General features: G+C 42.3%; 1 protein-coding gene across 2 annotated transcripts in view; it reads right to left on the bottom strand.

Annotated features, from left to right (window-relative positions):
• The window catches only part of LOC116045006 (protein TANC2-like), an 87,463-nt gene that overhangs the window by 48,603 nt on the left and 20,222 nt on the right, over positions 1 to 18,638 (bottom strand). The window contains exons 3-6 of one of the 2 annotated variants that reach the window (XM_031292500.2): positions 16,704 to 16,811; positions 4,790 to 4,929; positions 2,802 to 2,970; positions 824 to 1,144 (exon numbers count right to left, since the gene is read on the bottom strand). In XM_031292500.2, coding sequence (XP_031148360.1) covers positions 824 to 1,144; positions 2,802 to 2,970; positions 4,790 to 4,929; positions 16,704 to 16,811 — 738 coding nt within the window. Of the gene's footprint in view, positions 1 to 823; positions 1,145 to 2,801; positions 2,971 to 4,789; positions 4,930 to 10,222; positions 11,394 to 16,703; positions 16,812 to 18,638 lie in introns of those variants that run through there. The other variant, XM_035994698.1, reaches the window with a different exon arrangement.

The following is an 18,638-nucleotide window of genomic DNA, read 5'->3' as shown; positions in this document are numbered from 1 at the left end:
GGAAGCCCTGTTTAAACCCAGAGTGGACACATACATTATAATCATGGAAGCAAGTCTTTGTTTGTTCACCATTACCAGTGAAGTCACTATAGTAGAGAAAGAGTGATGTATTTCCTTCCTAACAGGAAAAGAGTGTGTGGGAGTGTCCTGCAGGCCTGAAAACCACTAGAGTCACACATACACACACATCATCCATTTGTTAGTCTGGATCTATGGAAGCACATTTCCAGGATAATTGCCTGATGTCCCTCACCTTCCAATCTCTGTGTGTTGCCGTTCTCAAACTCTGTTCGCTTCGGGAAACAACAACAAACTTCGAGCTAGCAAGCTACACGCTGAGTTTTGAAGGGGAATGATTGTAAAGATTTACAAAGAATATGTTTACAGCATTTACTCTCTAACTGAGACGTTTTGTGTCCAGAGCTTAGTGCCTCCCACTAAAGAAATGCAAACGACCCAGAGCGTTTTTATCTGCTACCCTGGAATGTATGTGTGGAGGAGCCAGACCTTACTCCGCAGCACGTTGGAGCTACTGTGGGTCTGGCAATGCGAGATTATCCATTTGTTAATCTCTATTTACAGATATCTGCATGTGAATGCAGAATCAATAGGCAACGGGACAAGCAGGCCTGCCTTTTTGCATGATCCAAATTTGCCATTTTCAGTCTGTTCTGTTGCTCAGAGGTTCCGGTTAATGTTGCTCGATGCGACTGGAGTTTAAAGTTAACTCAAAGAAAGCGGAAAGTGTGGGTCATCCGGAGGAATTTCCTGCGGCACCGGAACTATCCCGTAAATGGACCGTCGTCGAGATAGACTATCTTACCGGCAACCGAATTGGGCCGGGGCATGAGGTAGAGAGGGATGGAGTGGGTGGAGCCTGATGAGAGGGCGGAGCCAGGGCCTCGGTCTGGGTGGAGTTTGTTGAGGCTGTAGGTGGAGGCGGCCATGATGTCCTCCACCCTGTAGAGGGAGCCGTCGTTGGCGCTTCCTACCGCTGCCATACAGGAGGAGGAGCTGGAGGCCACCACCGGCCGGCCCCCCTGCTGCCACAGATTCAGGCTGCTGCCACGGTAACCGTCACCGGGATCCTTGCTGCTGTCGTCCCGTTCTGCTGCTGACTCAGCAGAATAGCTGGTCAATGTGGCTGAAAGAGAGAGCAAGGGAAAGAGAAAAAGTTATTGCTTTCAGGGTTTCTGCAGATTTCACCAAGTCAACCTTAAAGGTGCAGTAGGTAAGACTTATAAAACTAACTTTCTGTCATATTTGCTGAAACTGACCCTATGTTCCAGTAGAACTACATGAAGCAGGTCATTTAAAAAAAATCTGGCTCCTCTGGCACCACCTACAGCCTGTAGTGCGATTTGCAAAAATCCACAGCTCCCTGTTCAGATGCACCAATCAGGGCCGGGGGGGTGTCTAACTGCGTGTCAATCACTGCTCATGCACACACATTCATTCTCCCTTGTGGGGGGAGGGGATTAGGAGAACGTTTTGGGCTTTAGCAGAAAGGAGGGGAGGGACTGAGAAGTTTGTTGATGTTCAAATTTTTTGGCTAAGTCCTAGATCTTCCCAATCCTACCAACAGCACCTTTAAGACCGTTTAAGACCTTTTTAAGACCACCATGAATTAAATTTAAGACCTATATCACGACATTAAAAACAAAACAAAAAACGTCAGATGTCAGAGTCGGGAAACATCATCTGAAACAATTCTCCGATTTCCTCATTTACATTATAGGACTGGTGTCTAGTCACCCTGTGGAGGACCCAGAGTAGGGTTAGGTTAGGGTTAGGGTTTTTTCCGATACCGGTCCTAAAAACAATACTTTTAAAATGGTGTCGGTGCCTAAGCGGTGCCTGAATCGATACATTGAAATAAAGAAGAGCACGGCTTGTGTATTGCTAAGGCCATGTGGTCAAATTAAAATGATTTGTTTAAAATGTAATAACAAGTACTTATACCAGTCAACGAAAGCTGATTGGCTGCAATTTAAGTTGCATGTTGGTCACATTTGTAGTCGTAATACATATTGTATTTGCACTAGCGAAAGAAAGAACTACAACACCACAGAATAAAAAAAACAAATATTCTAAAGCGCTGCGGGAGTGTTAGACTGAGCATTAGAGGTAGCGTTACATGGCCGCAGAAAAATTAAGACCTGTGTTTAAAAGTATTTAAGACCTAGACACAATACTTCAGCTGATTTAAGACTTTTAAAGGCCTTTTCATTTTGATTTTGAAATGTAAGACTTTTTAAGAGCCCGTGGAAACCCTGACTTTAGCAGTTTAAGGGTTTCTTTTTGAAAAAGCTGTATGGACAGTAAGGCTGAACGATTTGGGGGAAAAAAATCGTATTGCGATTTTTCAGCCAGATATTGCGATTACGATTCGCGATTTTTTTTTTTAAGTATAGCAAAAGTTCAATATTCACTGAGTAACAGATACAACATGTCATGGAGCATACATACCATTAAACACTATCAAAACTGCTCCATATTCTTATGCAAGGATGAGAGCATAGATATGAACTCCCAGCAATAAGTGTTTCTCTTTTAATAAGCGTGGAACAAACAGAACATTTATCACAAAAGCTAAAGTTATAATAATAAACAATTCCAATAAAAAAATATCAGTACTTTCGTGTAAACTGAAATTCAACAATAAAAAGAGGAATAAAAAATGTTAAACAAAATGTTTAACATTTTGCAAACATCCAACTAAATGTTCACATTCGATTAATCGCGATTTCAATTCGAAAACGATGAATCGTTCAGCCCTAATGGACAGTGCAGTATGTCACCTATGATGCCGCTGTCTCTGCTCTCCAGGGTGGAGGTGGGGGAGGTGACGGAGGCGTGGTTGGACGAGGCGTGCTTGTTGTCGTCGTCGCCCTCCCCTCCAGCAGGAGGTTGCAGTGTGGAGCAGGGGGAGGTGCAGCTACTGGCCAGACTGGAGGAAGGAGAGATCCTCTGCGGAAAAGAGGAGAGAGAGATAAAGCATGTTTAGATTTGAATGGAGACAGAAACAGCAGGAATATATATGAAATGTCGCAAACAAAAAAAACGTTCCACTTAATATCCAAGTTATGTGATACAAAATGTAAAAACTATGTATTTACACAGTGTTACGAGTATCCTATAAACAGTATCTTATATACAGAGACACATAAGGTTTTTGAAAGTTTTTTTTGCCATTTGTAGACTTAAGCGTGATTTATGGTTCGGCGGAGGCTCCACGCAGAGCTTTAGCTGTAGCCTATGTAAGTGGCCTGAAGTTTATACTCGTGCGTTGGTGTGTGCGTCGATGTCTTTAAGAGCATAGCAGGGCCGGCATGTGTGTGCGTGGGGAGTGTGTGGAAGAGCGAGTGAGAGAGTGAGTGAAAAAAAGTGGAAAAAAAACCAAAGTGTCTCCCCTGTTCTTTCTGACCACGGTGGGAAATCTGTAGCAGGAAAAGTTAACCCTCTCCTTGATTTCATGTTGTTTATGGAGAAGGAGAACCAGGAAACGAGTCGTGGGGAAATGCAACGCTACCAAGCCACGGCCGAGCGGACCAATCACAGTTGTTGCTGTCTGCGTCGCCGCAATGTGTGGTTACATTTTTTGAGAGGTGCACGTCAGGCTACGGCGTAGGGTCCGTAACTCCACGTACGTACGTACATACGTACCCATGGCGTCGATTTAACGCAGAAGCATAAATTGGCCTTTACTCTTAGTATTATTGGGTCTGCTGGCTTTCCCTGTCCTAGTGTGTGTTTTCCCATTTCCCCTGTCTTCTCCCAGTATGTATGTAGGTCACGGGACGGGGCCCTTCTCTCTCCAGGGCGCTGCCATTCATCCTGCGCAGCTTCTGCCAATCACCTACTCACCTCACCAGTACTTAAGCCCCGGTTGTTCTCACTGTTCAATCGTTGCCAGATTGTTACGTCCACCAGTGTGGTAACTTGGCTCCGTTTGATCTTTCCAAGATAATTCCTAGTCCTGTTTGTGTTTTTTTTTTGTGCTTCAGCTAATTCCTGCTTTTTGTCCACACCCCACCTCAAGACTGCTCCTCTGTGCTCTACTGCGTCTCCTCCACGCTTGGATCTAAGAGGGATTTTTGGGATCCACCTCTGCCTGGCCGGCATCCAGCCTCAGCCCTGTTCCCTCCAGGCTGTTGTTCCTAAGTACCGATTCCATTAAAACTCTTTGTTAAACCCTCTGTCTTGTGGTTAATCTCTGTGCTCTGGGTCAGAACTGCCATCCAAACTACGTGCATTTACGTCATTTAAGTACTGTACAGAAGAGCCTACTTGTACGTGAGTATAAGTATATTGAAATGAATGGAAACCTATGGCAGCCTTAGAGGTGACAAAAATAATCTGAACATTCTAAAACTACTGTACTATTGTACACTTTGGTATTGTAAGTCCAAAAATTGTGATTCTCAGTTCAGAGTCTCAGACTATTTTGTGTTTTCATAGGTTTCCAAAATACAAATAATACAAATCAAAAAATACGCTTAATTATTATTATTTGCGCATTGCCAAATGCTGAATTCAGATTTTGGGAATAAATATACAATATGTGAAGGACAGAGATAAAATAACAGTAACACTTTACCTATATATAATAAAACAACACCCCCAATTACTGAAAAATTACAACATGATTGGAATATACTTCTGAAATCTGAATTTAGGCACCCAAGTAAGGGTACCCCAACCTTTTCTGTTTAAAATGTTTTAGTTAGTTAGTTATGGAGCCCTAAAACAAAGTGTGGAAGTGTGCATCTGTGTGTGGGTTGATTACCTGTCTATCATGCTGGGCATGGTAAGGGGACCCCGGCTCTCCACCGATTATCTTTTCCCCAAGCAGGAAGCCCAGCCTGGTCATCAGAGCATCAGCCGCCTCGTCTACTGAGGGTGGGGGTCCTAACTCCTCATCCTCGCCTGGAGAGTGAGAGAGTGAAGAAAAGGGGAAATGGTTTTTCATTAGGTTTTTTTATTTGTCCTAACAAATTGACCGGCAAAAAAACATCTCAAGCACTCTACCACGACAGCTAGAGGAAATTGAGAGAGCAGCTTTAAAAACGGACCACGCACCAAATCAGTTTTGTGTAATAACTAATTTAAAAGAAAAATATTTTGTTACCTTTGGACAAAGCCAGGCTAGCTGGTTCCAGTCTTTATGTTAAGCTCAGCTAAGCTAACCAGTTGGTTGGTTGCAGCAGCTTCATATTTATTGCACAGGCATGAGAGTGGTATCAGTCTTCTCATTTACTGTAACTCTTAAAAGGAATACTTTGCCGATTTTAAAGCAGCTCTTTGTCATCTTTGTGTGGGAAGTGTTGGAATGAACAATGTTTGGCTTTCCTCCGTGACCCCAGTGCACGAAGGAGCAGGGCAGCGGATGGTTGCTGATATTGGCAGACCTCCGTTGCCCTGCTCCACATGGAGCTCCGTGCACTGGCGCCACGGAGGGAATCTGAGCTCAACATTGACCACACTGACATGACACAGAGCTGGATTAAATCAGCAAAATACCTCTTCAAGCGAACTATCCCTTTAATATAAATTTTGCCAATGTATTAATGTTCAAGAAAGCCTTGCTGCCAAGTAACAGCATTGTCAAATACAAATGAAGTCACACATATTGAATTTGCAGTTATGGAAACACACTGACAGAAACACAGACTGAGCACTGGAACAAGCCAGAAAGTAGAGACCTCAGTGGGATATAAGCTCTACCCATCTATTCTGTTGCCCTGGAAGCACACCTCTTCATACTATGAAATTGGATCTGTCCAATCAGGATGAGAAATTGGTATGCACTGTCCAATCAGAGGAGATTATAAAAATAGAACAAATTGTAAAAGAACTTAAAACAGACAAAACACATAAAAGCATGAACTCCAACGCAAAGCCCACTGAGAATACTGTGTGCGGAACAGTAATTGATCTCAATATTAATATATTCACTATCATGACATAAATATGCCAAGAGTACACACACACACACACACACACACACACAAGCCACAGCATGAAAGCTCATACTGTGTCTCTTTCTCTGACAGTCTATAATTACAGGCTATAAATTGCTGACTGTTGGATTATATACTATTTAAGCATCGCAGACACACACGCACACAAGCAAGCACACGCGCACACATATACACACACAGAAATAAAACCAAACAAACACAAAACACACTGGGAAGACTGTGTGCATATACACGCACATTCATGCGTGTGTGTGTGGTCAGTCAATGACAGGGTGTGCGAGTCATTTTTAGAAGAAGAAAAATAAAATGGAAAGATCAGCTACAGGGAGCACAGCCTTTTCCATTCCTGTCGCATTATCTACTGTAGCTTCTGATTCCTTCTGTCATCTCGCTTTCCTTTCTTCCTTCCATTTTTCGCTTCCTTCCCCACCTCACATGGCGATTGGCTAGGTGTGCAGAGACAAAGTAAGCAGGGTTTAAACTTCTCTGTAGAGCTCTCTTTTCAGTGCCTTAGACTTAGAGGAAAGAATGTGTGCCATTTATACCTATATCTGAACTATTATTACATCCCGTTCTTCTCTCTTAAAGCACCCTGCATCGAGTTTGGCCATAGACATGGTTGGACAAACTTCTTTGTTTCAAGCATATCTGCCTTGATCCTCTTTCTCTCTGGATGTTTTCAGCTCTGAATATACAAGTTGAGCGGGAAAGAGCACCGCAGAGTAACACAGAGTGAAAACATAAAAAATGTGGAATCAAACCACGGCTGGGACGAAGGTATGGGTTTTAAATAAGAAAAATAACAGATGTGGTGGACTCTAAACTCTAAAACCAGCTAAACAAAAAAAGCAAAAAAAAAACAAACAATTATAACACACACATAGGCCACGCTAAAAAAACTCTGAAATCGCCAGATTTAGTAAATGTGCTCATCAATTTGTTCGCAAAGCCTTCTTGCTAAGCTGAAGTGCACTGCTGACCTTAGAGAGAAGGGAGGAAAGGTGAGTGAACCTAGCAGCGTTTAGGTCTGGTAAGCCAGCTGGCTTTGGCAGGTGAGTCAAGCTAGATGGGCTTGCCAGACCTAAACGCTGCTAGGTTCACCTAACCCTAACCCTTTGTGACAGGCTGCCAAAAGTAAGATACTGTTTAGCCTGCTAACCATAGTAGTTTCTTAAGTAATCAGTAAGTCACCAAACCTTCAGCACCATATTTCATGAGGATGCGCAAATGAATATTGTTGTGTCCTACTTTCTAGCTAAAAGACATGTACAGTAACAAAGATGCTCAGTTGTCTCCAATTGTCTATTAATCAAATCTTTGCCTTAACCCCATGATTCACCCTACAGGAAACCTCACGTCTAATTGTAACTTTAAACAGAGATGATTTATTTAAAAAATGTTGTCACTGATTTACAAAGATACCGTGACTACACTCCCTTGCAGATTTTTACCAGAGTGATTGGCCGGAATTTTGAAGTAGCCATTACTGTAAGAAACACATGATTTCTCCACTGTGTACTGCAGTGGAAGAGCTAGCAACAGCACAGTGTCAGTTGCTTTCTTCTGTTCTGCTTGTGTTGAGTTCATCCTATTGGGCTGCCAGTAAGTATTTGCTCAGTTCTAATTAGAGTTAAAGACGTCGAGCTTTGTAGAGATTTTTGGATAGGTTCAGGAAATATTTTTCTGTAGTGTTGTACAGATGAGGCGGCTCGCCTCTGCTATACAAGACTACAGGAAAAACAGAATTCATTTAGATTCCTTAACTTATCCGACATCAGTTTGAGCATTGGCAGACAGAAACTGAAAGGTTAAAGCTTAATAAGGACAGAGTGAACAAAGTAGAATCCACACATTGTTTACTCAACTCCCATGGCTTCACCTCTCGTAACCAGAGATGATACCCCTTCAAGAGACAAAAGCAGAGAAGGAGACATCACTCAATTCCTCTCATAAACGAGAATGTTAGATTCGCTACGAATTAGCAAGAGTCCACTGCGGCGGGTGTGCATCTAGTTTAACTATTCAGATCATAGTTTAGGGGACTGTCGTCTAGGGCTGGATGATTAATCGAAAAATAACCGTAACCGAATTCAGAGCCTATAACCGACGTAATTTTACCAAGTCGGTTATTTCGGTCTTTTAATCCTATTAAAATTCCGCGGCCGCCCACTGTGTGTTAATGTACTTTCCCCTTAAAACATATTACTGCCGCCACGTGTGTAGTCACGTGACGCCGCCCCGTCCAGTCTGCGACCATAGGTGCTTTCCGATCGGATAGTACTTTTACTTTTTAGAGGAAAAGTACACTTCTAAGCAGTTCTAAGAACTACTCTCCCCCAAAATCTTTTTTCCTGTTTGCATTCCCACTGACCGAGTGGCCATAAGGACTGGTAGGAGGGGTAAGGGAGTGACGCAAGCACGGCAACGGTCTTTATAGCATCGTCACTAGACCTTAGCGTCACGTACAACAACAACAAATGATGCTAATACTTGTGCACTTTTCCCATGACTTTTCCTATATTAAATGCACGTCCATTCTTGTAGTAATTCACGTAATGTTTTGCTCAACACGGACGGGGCTTTATTATACTCGGAACAGACCCCGCCTCTGCCTGCAGCGCTGTGTGCGTGTGCGTGCGTGCGTGTGTGTGTGAGACGGCTGGCGAGCCGCAGGACACGCTTGTGGAGTTTAACTCCGAAAAGACAGTTAACCACAGGTTCCCGTTAATCTTATGATGGACATTTATTATTTATTTTCTACATTTTTAGGAAACTTTTTTTTTTTTACATTAAAACTTAAATTACTTTTTTTATAAGACGTTTTTATTTCATTGTAAAATCTACTGTTGTAGATTTCAGTTCAGTTGTTTGAAATATTTAATAAATAAGCCTTAATTGCTATCTGTGTGCTGTTTCCTTATTTTAGAATCACAAAGATAGGATTATGCACTCTTTCATTAGAAAAAATAACCGTGAACATATTTACAGTATAGGAAAAGATTTTTTTTTTTTAAATAATCGTTTAATAATCGTAATCGAGGTAACTTGTTCGATTAATCGTGATTATGATTTTAGCCAAAATCGTCCAGCCCTACTGTCGTCTCAAGTCAACTCATGCTGCCAGCAATCATCTACATTCATTTTTGACTAGTCTCGCATTTCCACAGCGCTGTGGAGTAAGGTCTGGCTACACCACACACACATTCTGGGATAGGAGAAAAAAAACTCTCTGGGTGGTTTGCATTTATTTAAACCAATCACAACTGTCTTGGGACGCAGAAAGACAGTGGCTCTGCAATATAGTCTTGGAAAGGAACTTGTTTTGGTGGAATATTTGCACCCAGTAAAAGAAAAGGCCACATACAATTTATGAGGTTTTTTAACATTAATATGCGTTCCCCCAGCCTGCCTATGGTCCCCCAGTGGCTAGAAATGGTGATAGGTGTAAACCGAGCCCTGGGTATCCTGCTCTGCCTTTGAGAAAATGAAAGCTCAGATGGGCCAATCTGGAATCTTCTCCTTATGAGGTCATAAGGAGCAAGGTTACCCTTTCTCTGCTTTGCCCACCCAGAGAATTTGGCCCTCCCATGAGGAATATGTTTCAGCTATTCAAAGAGACTGATGAACTAAGAGGTCCGCTATGAATTGGAGCAAGAAAGGCTAATGAAACAGAGGCTAACAGAGGACTTCAGCTTTCTCTGGATTCTTTCTGTCCATACTCTCAACACACATTTTCCCTGAAACATAAAACACAATATCAATACAATTAGCAGTAGCTCATTCCATAGGGACTTGGCTTGGAAACTGGAGGGTCGCCAGTTCAAGTCCCCGTACGGACTGTGGACTGGTAGCTGGAGAGGTCCCAGTTCACCTCATGGGCACTGCTGAGGTGCCATTGTGCAAGGCACCAAACCCCCCAACTGCTCAGGCCTTTAATAATCTCTCCATTAGTGCATGTTAAAGGTCCTGTTTGTCCATGTGTGTGTATTTCGGGCCTGTGTGTAATGTGTAATATATAGGCTATCAACAGAGTGTAAAAATGTAATTTCCCCCCTGGGGATCAATCAAGTATCTCTTCTTCTTCTATAAAATATAAAAACACAAAATAGCATTCATTCTCATTAGTAAATATGAAAAAGCCCCAAAGACTGACACTATTATTACAGGTTTTGACCCTGGTTAGAAACCTGTCTACCTGAAACAAGAACATCGGTACAGCGAGAGTCCTTCACTCTCACCTTCTTCCTCACTCCTTCCTCTTCCTCCTCTCTGTGCTTCGCCGGGATGATCCACCCATTCCCGACACAGCTCAGAGCTGTCCTCATGGGACTGACAACAGCAGGCGTAAAACAGCAAGCGCCGCAGGAGGGAAGAGGCATGGCCAGTGACGGCTGTGACGTCCGCTCCACAACTGCAGCCGTCCGCCGGTCTCCACGGGCGATGCACAGAGGACCGCTCATGGCGACACCACTTGGTTCTCGAGCGGGCGCATGCTTTCAAAATAGCCGCCGTGCAGTCCATAACTAGCTGGCAGTGGGGTTCTGATGGGTTCAGAGTGGTTCCATGGAGAGGGGGCGGAGTCAGCAATTCAGAGGGGCTGTTATTGCCCCCAAAAAACAACAGTTACCAAGACGAATGAAAGCGAGGTTCTTTATCTCAGCAGTTAGCGTAGTTTGTTGAACTGCTGTTGTGCCGTGCGTCCTCTCCATTAAGCTTTCTTGGTGAAAATGTGAATACACATGACATCACTATCCAGTCCTCTTCTTTTTGGTCCTGAGCTCCTCCTTCTCCAGAGCACACAAAGGAGAGAGGGAGAGAAAGATGAAGGAGGTAGGGAAGAAAAGATAAGAGGAGGACGAGACTCTCCAGGAAAATTAAAAATAAAAAACCCTAGAGGTACTCCAACTTCTAAAGCAGAATGACTGCGGTTAATAAGCAGGATAGTCAAACATGCAAACATAATAGCCAAACTCCTCATAGGTTCAGTATAGGTACGTTGCTACTTTCAGAGGGGAAACCGGAATCCACATGCGCTTTGAAAACTTGGCCACAACTCCCAGCAGACCTGGACGATGTAATCCCACTGGGTATTGTCCTTTGTAGCCCAAAAAAAATGCAATCCTTCTCATTCACAGGTAGAGCCTTTCTCAAAACCATACAGAAAGAGCAAACAAACAACTAAAGCATGAGGTGGAAAGAGTAAATCTCTCCAGATGATATCCTCGGAAGCACAAGAAGTAAAAGTTTCCAAGTGTTTAAGAGTTTTTCTTTCAGCCCCCATATCTGGTCTGAAAGACGACCTCCCTCGTCTGACTGCACAGCAAATCAAAACCTCCCCTCCTCCAACCCAAAAGAAACCACACACACACACACACACACGCATGCACGCACACACGCACACCCACATACACACACACACACCCACAAACCCACACACACAGGAGAGAAAGGGAAGGACTGCAGGAGGAGCTGAGTGAAGAGATATAGGTCGAGAAGTGCAAGGAAAGTCTGGAAAGACAGTCCATACTTCTTTCTTCTAACAGAAGGAAAACACAGCCAGAGAGAGAATCTGGAAGGGAGACTTGCATGTAGGTCGGCAGACCAAAGAAATGCTGAAATTACAGTGGAACTCCTTTTCCAAGAACAGAGGAGCGTCTGACCACAAAGCAAAGTGAAGATGGAAGGCTGTAATCCACTTTAGTCCGGAAAATGTGAAAGATGTAGACAGAAAAGTAATAAATAAAGAGTTGGATTGAATGAAACATCAGTATGATGCTTCAATGTTTGCCTCTCTGATCTCTCTAAAACTGCTTTTTTTTTTTGAACTCTGGAGTTGTTTTCAATCAACAAAGATCTTTTCAATGAAAAGCGGAAAGGGAGAAAAATAGGGTTAGGATGAAGACTTAAAGAAATAGTTGAGCTGAGATTTACAGGGTCTTCCTGTTGAACATAAAAAAAAAAAAAAACAATAAGGAGAGCAGTAACAAAAGAGGTGAGGAAAAAAAGTTTTCAGGCTAAATAGAAAGGTTGTAATGCCTTCATTTCACTTCATTATTTTACCAAAAAAATCATCATCAAGCCATAGAACCTTCATATTACCATGGACTATGAGAAATGCACTCTGCCTTTGGATAATATTCAGAAAAGGAAGTGGAACATGCAATATCAAAATGTGGTCTTTCAGCTTTCTTGTATCTCAGTTGTGCTAGGTGTCTGTCTGCCTTTAGTCTATATCCACGATGTTCCACTTCCAGTATTGTTCCAGTGCCGCCGAAAATTCCCCCAGATGTCCCTCCTTTCGGCCGGATGTCCGTCACCTTCCTCTTTCTTTGTGTTGGCATTCTAAACTCCGGTGGATTTCTGGACTATGGTTAACTTCTCCTCAGATCTCTGCAGGGTAAATCCAGACAGCTAGCTAGACTATCTGTCCAATCGGAGTTTTCTGTTGCACGACTAAATGCGAGACTAGTCTGCCAACTGTTAATATTCAAATCGGAACCAATATAATAAATCCATTTGCATTTTTAATACATAAAGCAACTTTAAACCCTATTTTTGCAATCATAATGTATCAAATGACACCGTGAAAACAATGTGACAATATGAAAGAGGTTGATTGATGAACCTACAATAAAGTATCACCTGAATCTGCAGCTCCCCTTGGCCTTACGGAGCTTTATAGTCACTTTCAACAGTTTTATTGTTTGGCTGTCTGACCCACAACTTTACTGTTTTGGTTTACTCTCACCGCTCTCAAGTGATGTTTTCAGATGCAAAGCTCTAAGAAACCACTGTACTCAGCACCAAACCGCAGACAGACACAGTTAGCTACTAGCTGGTGAACACAGTGGAGCATTTCGCAGCTAAGAGACAGATATTTCTCTCAGGAGTTGGATTGGCTATCGAGAACCGGTTCCAACTTGGAATCGTTTCAAAAATTACGATTCCAATGGAACTGTTTTTTTTTTTAAATGGAATCGTTTGGATAATTTGGTTTTTAATCCGATCATCGGTTCCAAATTTAACACGTGCAAGTCTGGGTTACCGTAGCGGCAACCGTACTTCAAGGTGCTTGTTGTGTTGCAGCCATGGAGCACAGTAAGCGGCGCTCTGAAGTGTGGCTTTATTTTACATTGAAAAAGCCCGGTAAAACTGTTTATCACCATTGAATCGAAATAAAATGTTCCTATTGTCTGTGAAATAAGCATGTGACCCGTTTCAACTCCACCCCTGAAAAAATCCGAACCGAGAATCGATAACAAACGGAATAGAAAGGAAAGAATCTGAATTGGAATCAGAACTGTTAAAAAAACTGTGCCCATCCTTCTCAGGAGTTGGTGGAGACCAAAAACAGAGCTAAAAGTGAGTTAATAATGGCCTTAGATTCACCAGGTGGCCAAAAACATGACCCCAAATGAATGCTAATGTTGCTCTGTAACGGTTAAATCAAAATCTAAATGTGAAATCTAATTGTTAAATGAACAGTAAAGCTAAATGTAAAACGGTAAAATGGAAAACATGCAAATAGCCTATTCTGTTTGTTTCACCTGCTGATCCCATCTCATCTACAGTCAGTTAAAGTTGGGACGTGGTAACGACGCTTGTGAAACAATGTCTGGATTTTTTTTTTTGATGAGAGAAATGTGCACTAGTCCAGAACACAGGACCTTCTTCCTGTATTTACTTTCTTGCTCACATCTGATTAATAAGACGAGTGAACGTTCTTGCGTGGTTTGCATTTTGGTTCACTTGATTTTTGTCTGTGTGAAACGAAACTGAACCAAGAGGAAAACGCCAAGTTTACAAACTCATTAAGTGATTCGGACCAGAGCAAACAAACTATAGGTGTGAAAACGTCCTCACATATGACCAAACCAGAGTGCAGTTACTTCAGCATGTAGCATTATAAAACAAGAATGCAGTAACTATGCGGTAACCAGAGTGCAGTTACTGTGGTTTGGTTTTTAGTTCTCGTTTGTAGTTACTGCTGTGTGTGTATGTGGGCATGGTGTTCTGACTTTAAGAAGTTGTCTTGGCTCATATTGTGTCTGTTTTGACAGAGAGCGAGTGGCAGAGACACAGAAAGAGAGTCGGAGCGAGACTCCACATGGTAATGATTAGGAAAAATGTCAAATCAGAGGAGAGGAGAGGAGGAGAGCTTTTCAAAGTCCCTTTATGGGACCATTTTCAGGGAAGAATTGCAATCACAAAAATCTAAATCAAGTCAGGAGAAGGAAACCCTAATTAAAATTAAAAAAAATAAAACCTGTCAAACATATTAAATGTGCTTTCTTAATGAAAAATTAACCACCAACTCACCACCCTCCCCCACAGAGCATAACACCATCCATCATCCAGTAATAGGAATGCTCCACCCTCAATCAAACATTGACCAGTCCTTCCAGAACCAGCACCGGCTCTACACAGTCGGTACCCTGAGCCCGGTTCCTGCATGTTAGCCAGATGGCCAACTTTGCTAACGCAGACAAAAATCCCTGAGAGGGGAGGAGAGGAGAGGCGGAGAGAGGAGACTAGAGGAGGTGAGGAAAGTAAAGGAGACTAGAGGAGAGGAGGAGAATAGAGGAGGTGAGGAATGTAAAGGAGACTAGAGGAGAGGAGGAGAGAGGAGACAAGAGGAGGTGAGGAAAGTAAAGGAGACCAGAGGAGAGGAGAAAGGGGACTAGAGGAGGTGAGGAAAGTAAAGGAGACTAGAGAAGAGGAGACAAGAAGAGGTGAGGAAAAAAAGAGGAGACTAGAGGAGAGAGGTTGGCAGCAGCTTGGGTTACATTTCTCTGTTTTGTCTCTCACAAAAGGCACAGAGAGACGATCAAATGCAGGGTCAAAGGTCAACACCCCCCCCCCCCAATTCAGCTGCCAGACACAGAGTAACAGGTCACAGCTGTGTGTGTGTTTATGACCAAATAGGAGACACAGCGAGAGAGAGAGGAAAAACAAAGAAACTATTCTAGCCCTGGTTGTGGTTTCTCCTTGATTCTGTCTGTACTTAGAAACAGTGGCTAGACTCCATAGGGGTGTAATTCCTGTATGGGTTATGGCTTGACTAGCACATAAAATGATTGCATCACAATGTAGTCTATTGCCCAAAACTCCTAACATATAACCTTTCTGTGTACACTATCTGGTTCAAAATATGTTTCATAAGCTGACATCTTTGATCTGATATGAATGAGTTTAACAATCAAAAAAATCTGAATTTCAAATGTATCTAAATCCTGATTGGTGCACAGAAATGTGTGACATCACCTTTTTCACAGAACACAGTGTGACACTGGCACGCAGCCATGTTTGTTTTGCTAACGTTAGCGTCGTAGCTACCAACAGTTCCGCGGGGGATTGCCATCTGTTTCTCCCTCTGTGTGATGACTGTGTGTGTGTCGTCTAGAATGTGTGAATGTGTATTCCTGTATTTGACTTACTGTATGACAGATTGTTATTATGCTGTATAATGTATGTGCACCGCACTGACAGACAGGCACATTCACAAAAGGATTTTGCGGCATTTGCGGCCGCTAAACCTGCAAAAATAAGACAAAAAGGAACCGCTTCATTCTCAAAGTTTTCCCAAAGTGTGAAGTGCAGCCGTAAGTGCACGACCACGCAAATAGCGTCTCGGTGCTCCTGTGCAATTTGCACGTATTTAAATGAGGTAATATGAATACATTTGTTGCCAAAGCTCCTTTTTTATGCAAATGAGCCTAGATCAGCGCTAATAGCCACACACGGTTACCCCTATTTTCCACTGGCACGTCTGCGCTGCGTTTTAGAGGCGCTGTGACCCTAGGCGTGCAATCGCAGTGATTCAAGTCAATGCTTGATATTCCACCACCCGCGTCACTGTGCGTCCCAGAAGCGCGCCAGGTCTATTTTCACGCGAGCCGCGGGGCGTTTAGACAGCCGGGCAGGAAGTCAAACAGTGAAAGCATCCAGTCAATTACCAAAACACACCCCACCATCTTTTCAATCTGTTCTGTTCCTGAAGTCTTGAGGAACGCCACTGCACCTCGTCGGTCTGAACATTTATACATTGCCACGTGGACAATTGCAATCAGGCGCAAAAAGGGACACATTGCACTCAGCAGCAAAAAAAACAAACAACTTATGACCGTGGTTGTGCTTTTATATCATCAAATATCATCATCAGTATCTTTTGTGAATTGGACCTCGAGACTGGGCAGATAGCAGTTGCACGTGATGCACAATTCATTGAGCCATCAGCAGCCGCAATCCATTCTTTGTGAATTTGACCGGGAATATGTTCATATACATAGAGATCTATAGATAGATAGATAGATAGATAGATAGACAGACAGAATGGCTGTACAATACTGTATATCGTTTTTTTTTGTTTTTTTTAAATCGTCATTGCGAATTCAACTGGCACAATAAACACATCGTGAAGGGCTGCGACACATTGTGAAAGGAGTAGAAAACTGCACTTTAAAATGTAACTGACACTATTTTTTTAGTGGTGCCCCTTTTATATTGAATTCAATGTTCAATTTGTTCAATAAAAGAATGTTGGAAATGATTTCCTAGCAAGTTGTATTTTAGCAGAATACTGAAAGCAGCAGAACTGGGTACACTTCAATATCTGTTGATGTATCGCAAGTAACATCGTTATCGCAATATTCAACAACGTTATCTCATATCTTCCTCATATCGTGCAGCCCTAACAGACAGACAGACACACAGACCTACCAGTTCTTTTTACCAGGCGAAGGTTGAGGAGGGGAGACGAGGGAAGCGAACGAGTGAATCCCTCCATCATCCTGCCCTCTGACCCCTCTGACTCTAGGCCACTGCCACCTGGTGAACAGGAGACGGAGAATCAGAGAGAGTTTGGAGACCGAAAGAGGCTGCTGTATGAAAAGGAAACCACCAGAAGAACATCTAAATCCTCGTTTCCACCGAGCAGTCCGGTTCAGTTCAGTTTGTCACAAACTAGAGCGGTTAGTTTTTGCGTTTCCATCGTCAAAAGTTGTGGATGGTACCAACAGAACTGCTCCATTTCGTCCCCGTTTTTTCCGTTACCGCTCTGTTGAGGTACCTAGCACGCTGGTCCGATACTAAAAGGTGGAGCTAGAAACACTGCAGTCCGTGATTGGTGCAGACGTTCCTCTGCATCGTCGGTGAAGAGGAAATACAGCGAGAGCTGGATAGAGCAGTGAGGAATAAAAAGGTTTAAACCCCCCTTTTTTTTTAGCTCTTACCATCCGGTAACATCCCCTGCCTACATTTAGTAGAAGTGTCTGCGGTGGAAACCCAGAACAGATCTAGTGTTGTTTACATACGTAAGACACTTTTATAAGACAGCCTATCCTTTCTTCATATATATTCTTTTTAATATTAATTTTTTTAAGTTATTTGGATTATTTTTAGGGCTGTCAGCATTAACGCGTTAATCGCAATGCGATTAAGGGCAGAGCATAATGCGTTAATTTTTTTTTAATCGTATTAATCGCATTATTAATTTATTTTCACTTCACTCGGCTTTGCGTCGTGCCTAACAGGCTACTATTTTGCAGTACTTCCTCGTAACACATCCTGCTGCTGCAGGAATAGCAACGCGGATTTCGGTGCCTCATTCTGGTGCCACTGATATGCCTGCACTTCTCTCTGATGCTCTGAAACAGACGTTACAGGCAGCAGAAACATCGCTGCACGTGACGCTAGTTAACACTATACTCAACAGCAGCTACAACAACAACGTTAGCCTACCGCTAGCTAGTAGCTGGATTAAACACTGTTAAAATGCTGAGAGCTAACGCTAAACGGTGTAAAGTTTGACTGTATTTCACTGTAGAGGATTCCGACACCGGGATGTAACAATCTGCAGCTGCTGAGATGCGTTCAATGAAACTGGTAATTTACAGCTTCGTGGTGCATTCAAAGTTGTTGTTAAATGCCCTTTTCCCATCTGGTGGTTGTTTTTGTCATTCAACAGCTATTTACTGGTGAAATAAGTTATTGTAATAGTGATTACATTATTATTAAACATTTAATTTTGATGATATGGCCTTAGCAATAAACAAGCCGTTCTTTAATGTCGCCAACTGTTTAGTACCCTTCTTTTTTTTTTACTTTCTTAAAAAGTATTGGTTCAGGCACCGTTAAGGCACCGGTACTGTTTTAAAAGTACCGCTTTAGCACCGGTATCCAGACCAAACAATACCCAACCCTAATATTGACTCTAGATTCAAATGTGTGACTAGATTAAATATATCATAAACAAATACAAATCTTAAAATCAAGTTCATAGAGTAACTTTCTTTGCATTCATTTGATTCCCAATCAAGATACACTGGTAAGAATTGCTTTCCATTGTTAATATGTACTTAAAAACAGTTCTGAAATGCAAAATAATAGAATTTTAATCATGTGATAAAACATACGATTAATCGCGATTAACTACAGAAATTCAACGATTAATCTCGATTAAGAAAATTTAATCATTTGACAGCCCTAATTATTTTACTTACTAATTTGGCTTTTATTTCTGCCATGTCATGTTCTCAGATTTATTGAAATAAACTAATATTGGCACATTCTGAACCACCACATCACTAGTATCTGCAAACTGACAACTAGACGTCAGAATAGGGGATACATTTTCTCTGTAAAATAAACACATAC

This window comes from Sander lucioperca, chromosome 2 (assembly GCF_008315115.2).
Source record: "Sander lucioperca isolate FBNREF2018 chromosome 2, SLUC_FBN_1.2, whole genome shotgun sequence".
Classification (NCBI taxonomy): Eukaryota; Metazoa; Chordata; class Actinopteri; order Perciformes; family Percidae; genus Sander; species Sander lucioperca.
Note: the sequence above shows the minus strand (reverse complement) of the source record. Positions and strands in the feature narration are given on the sequence as shown.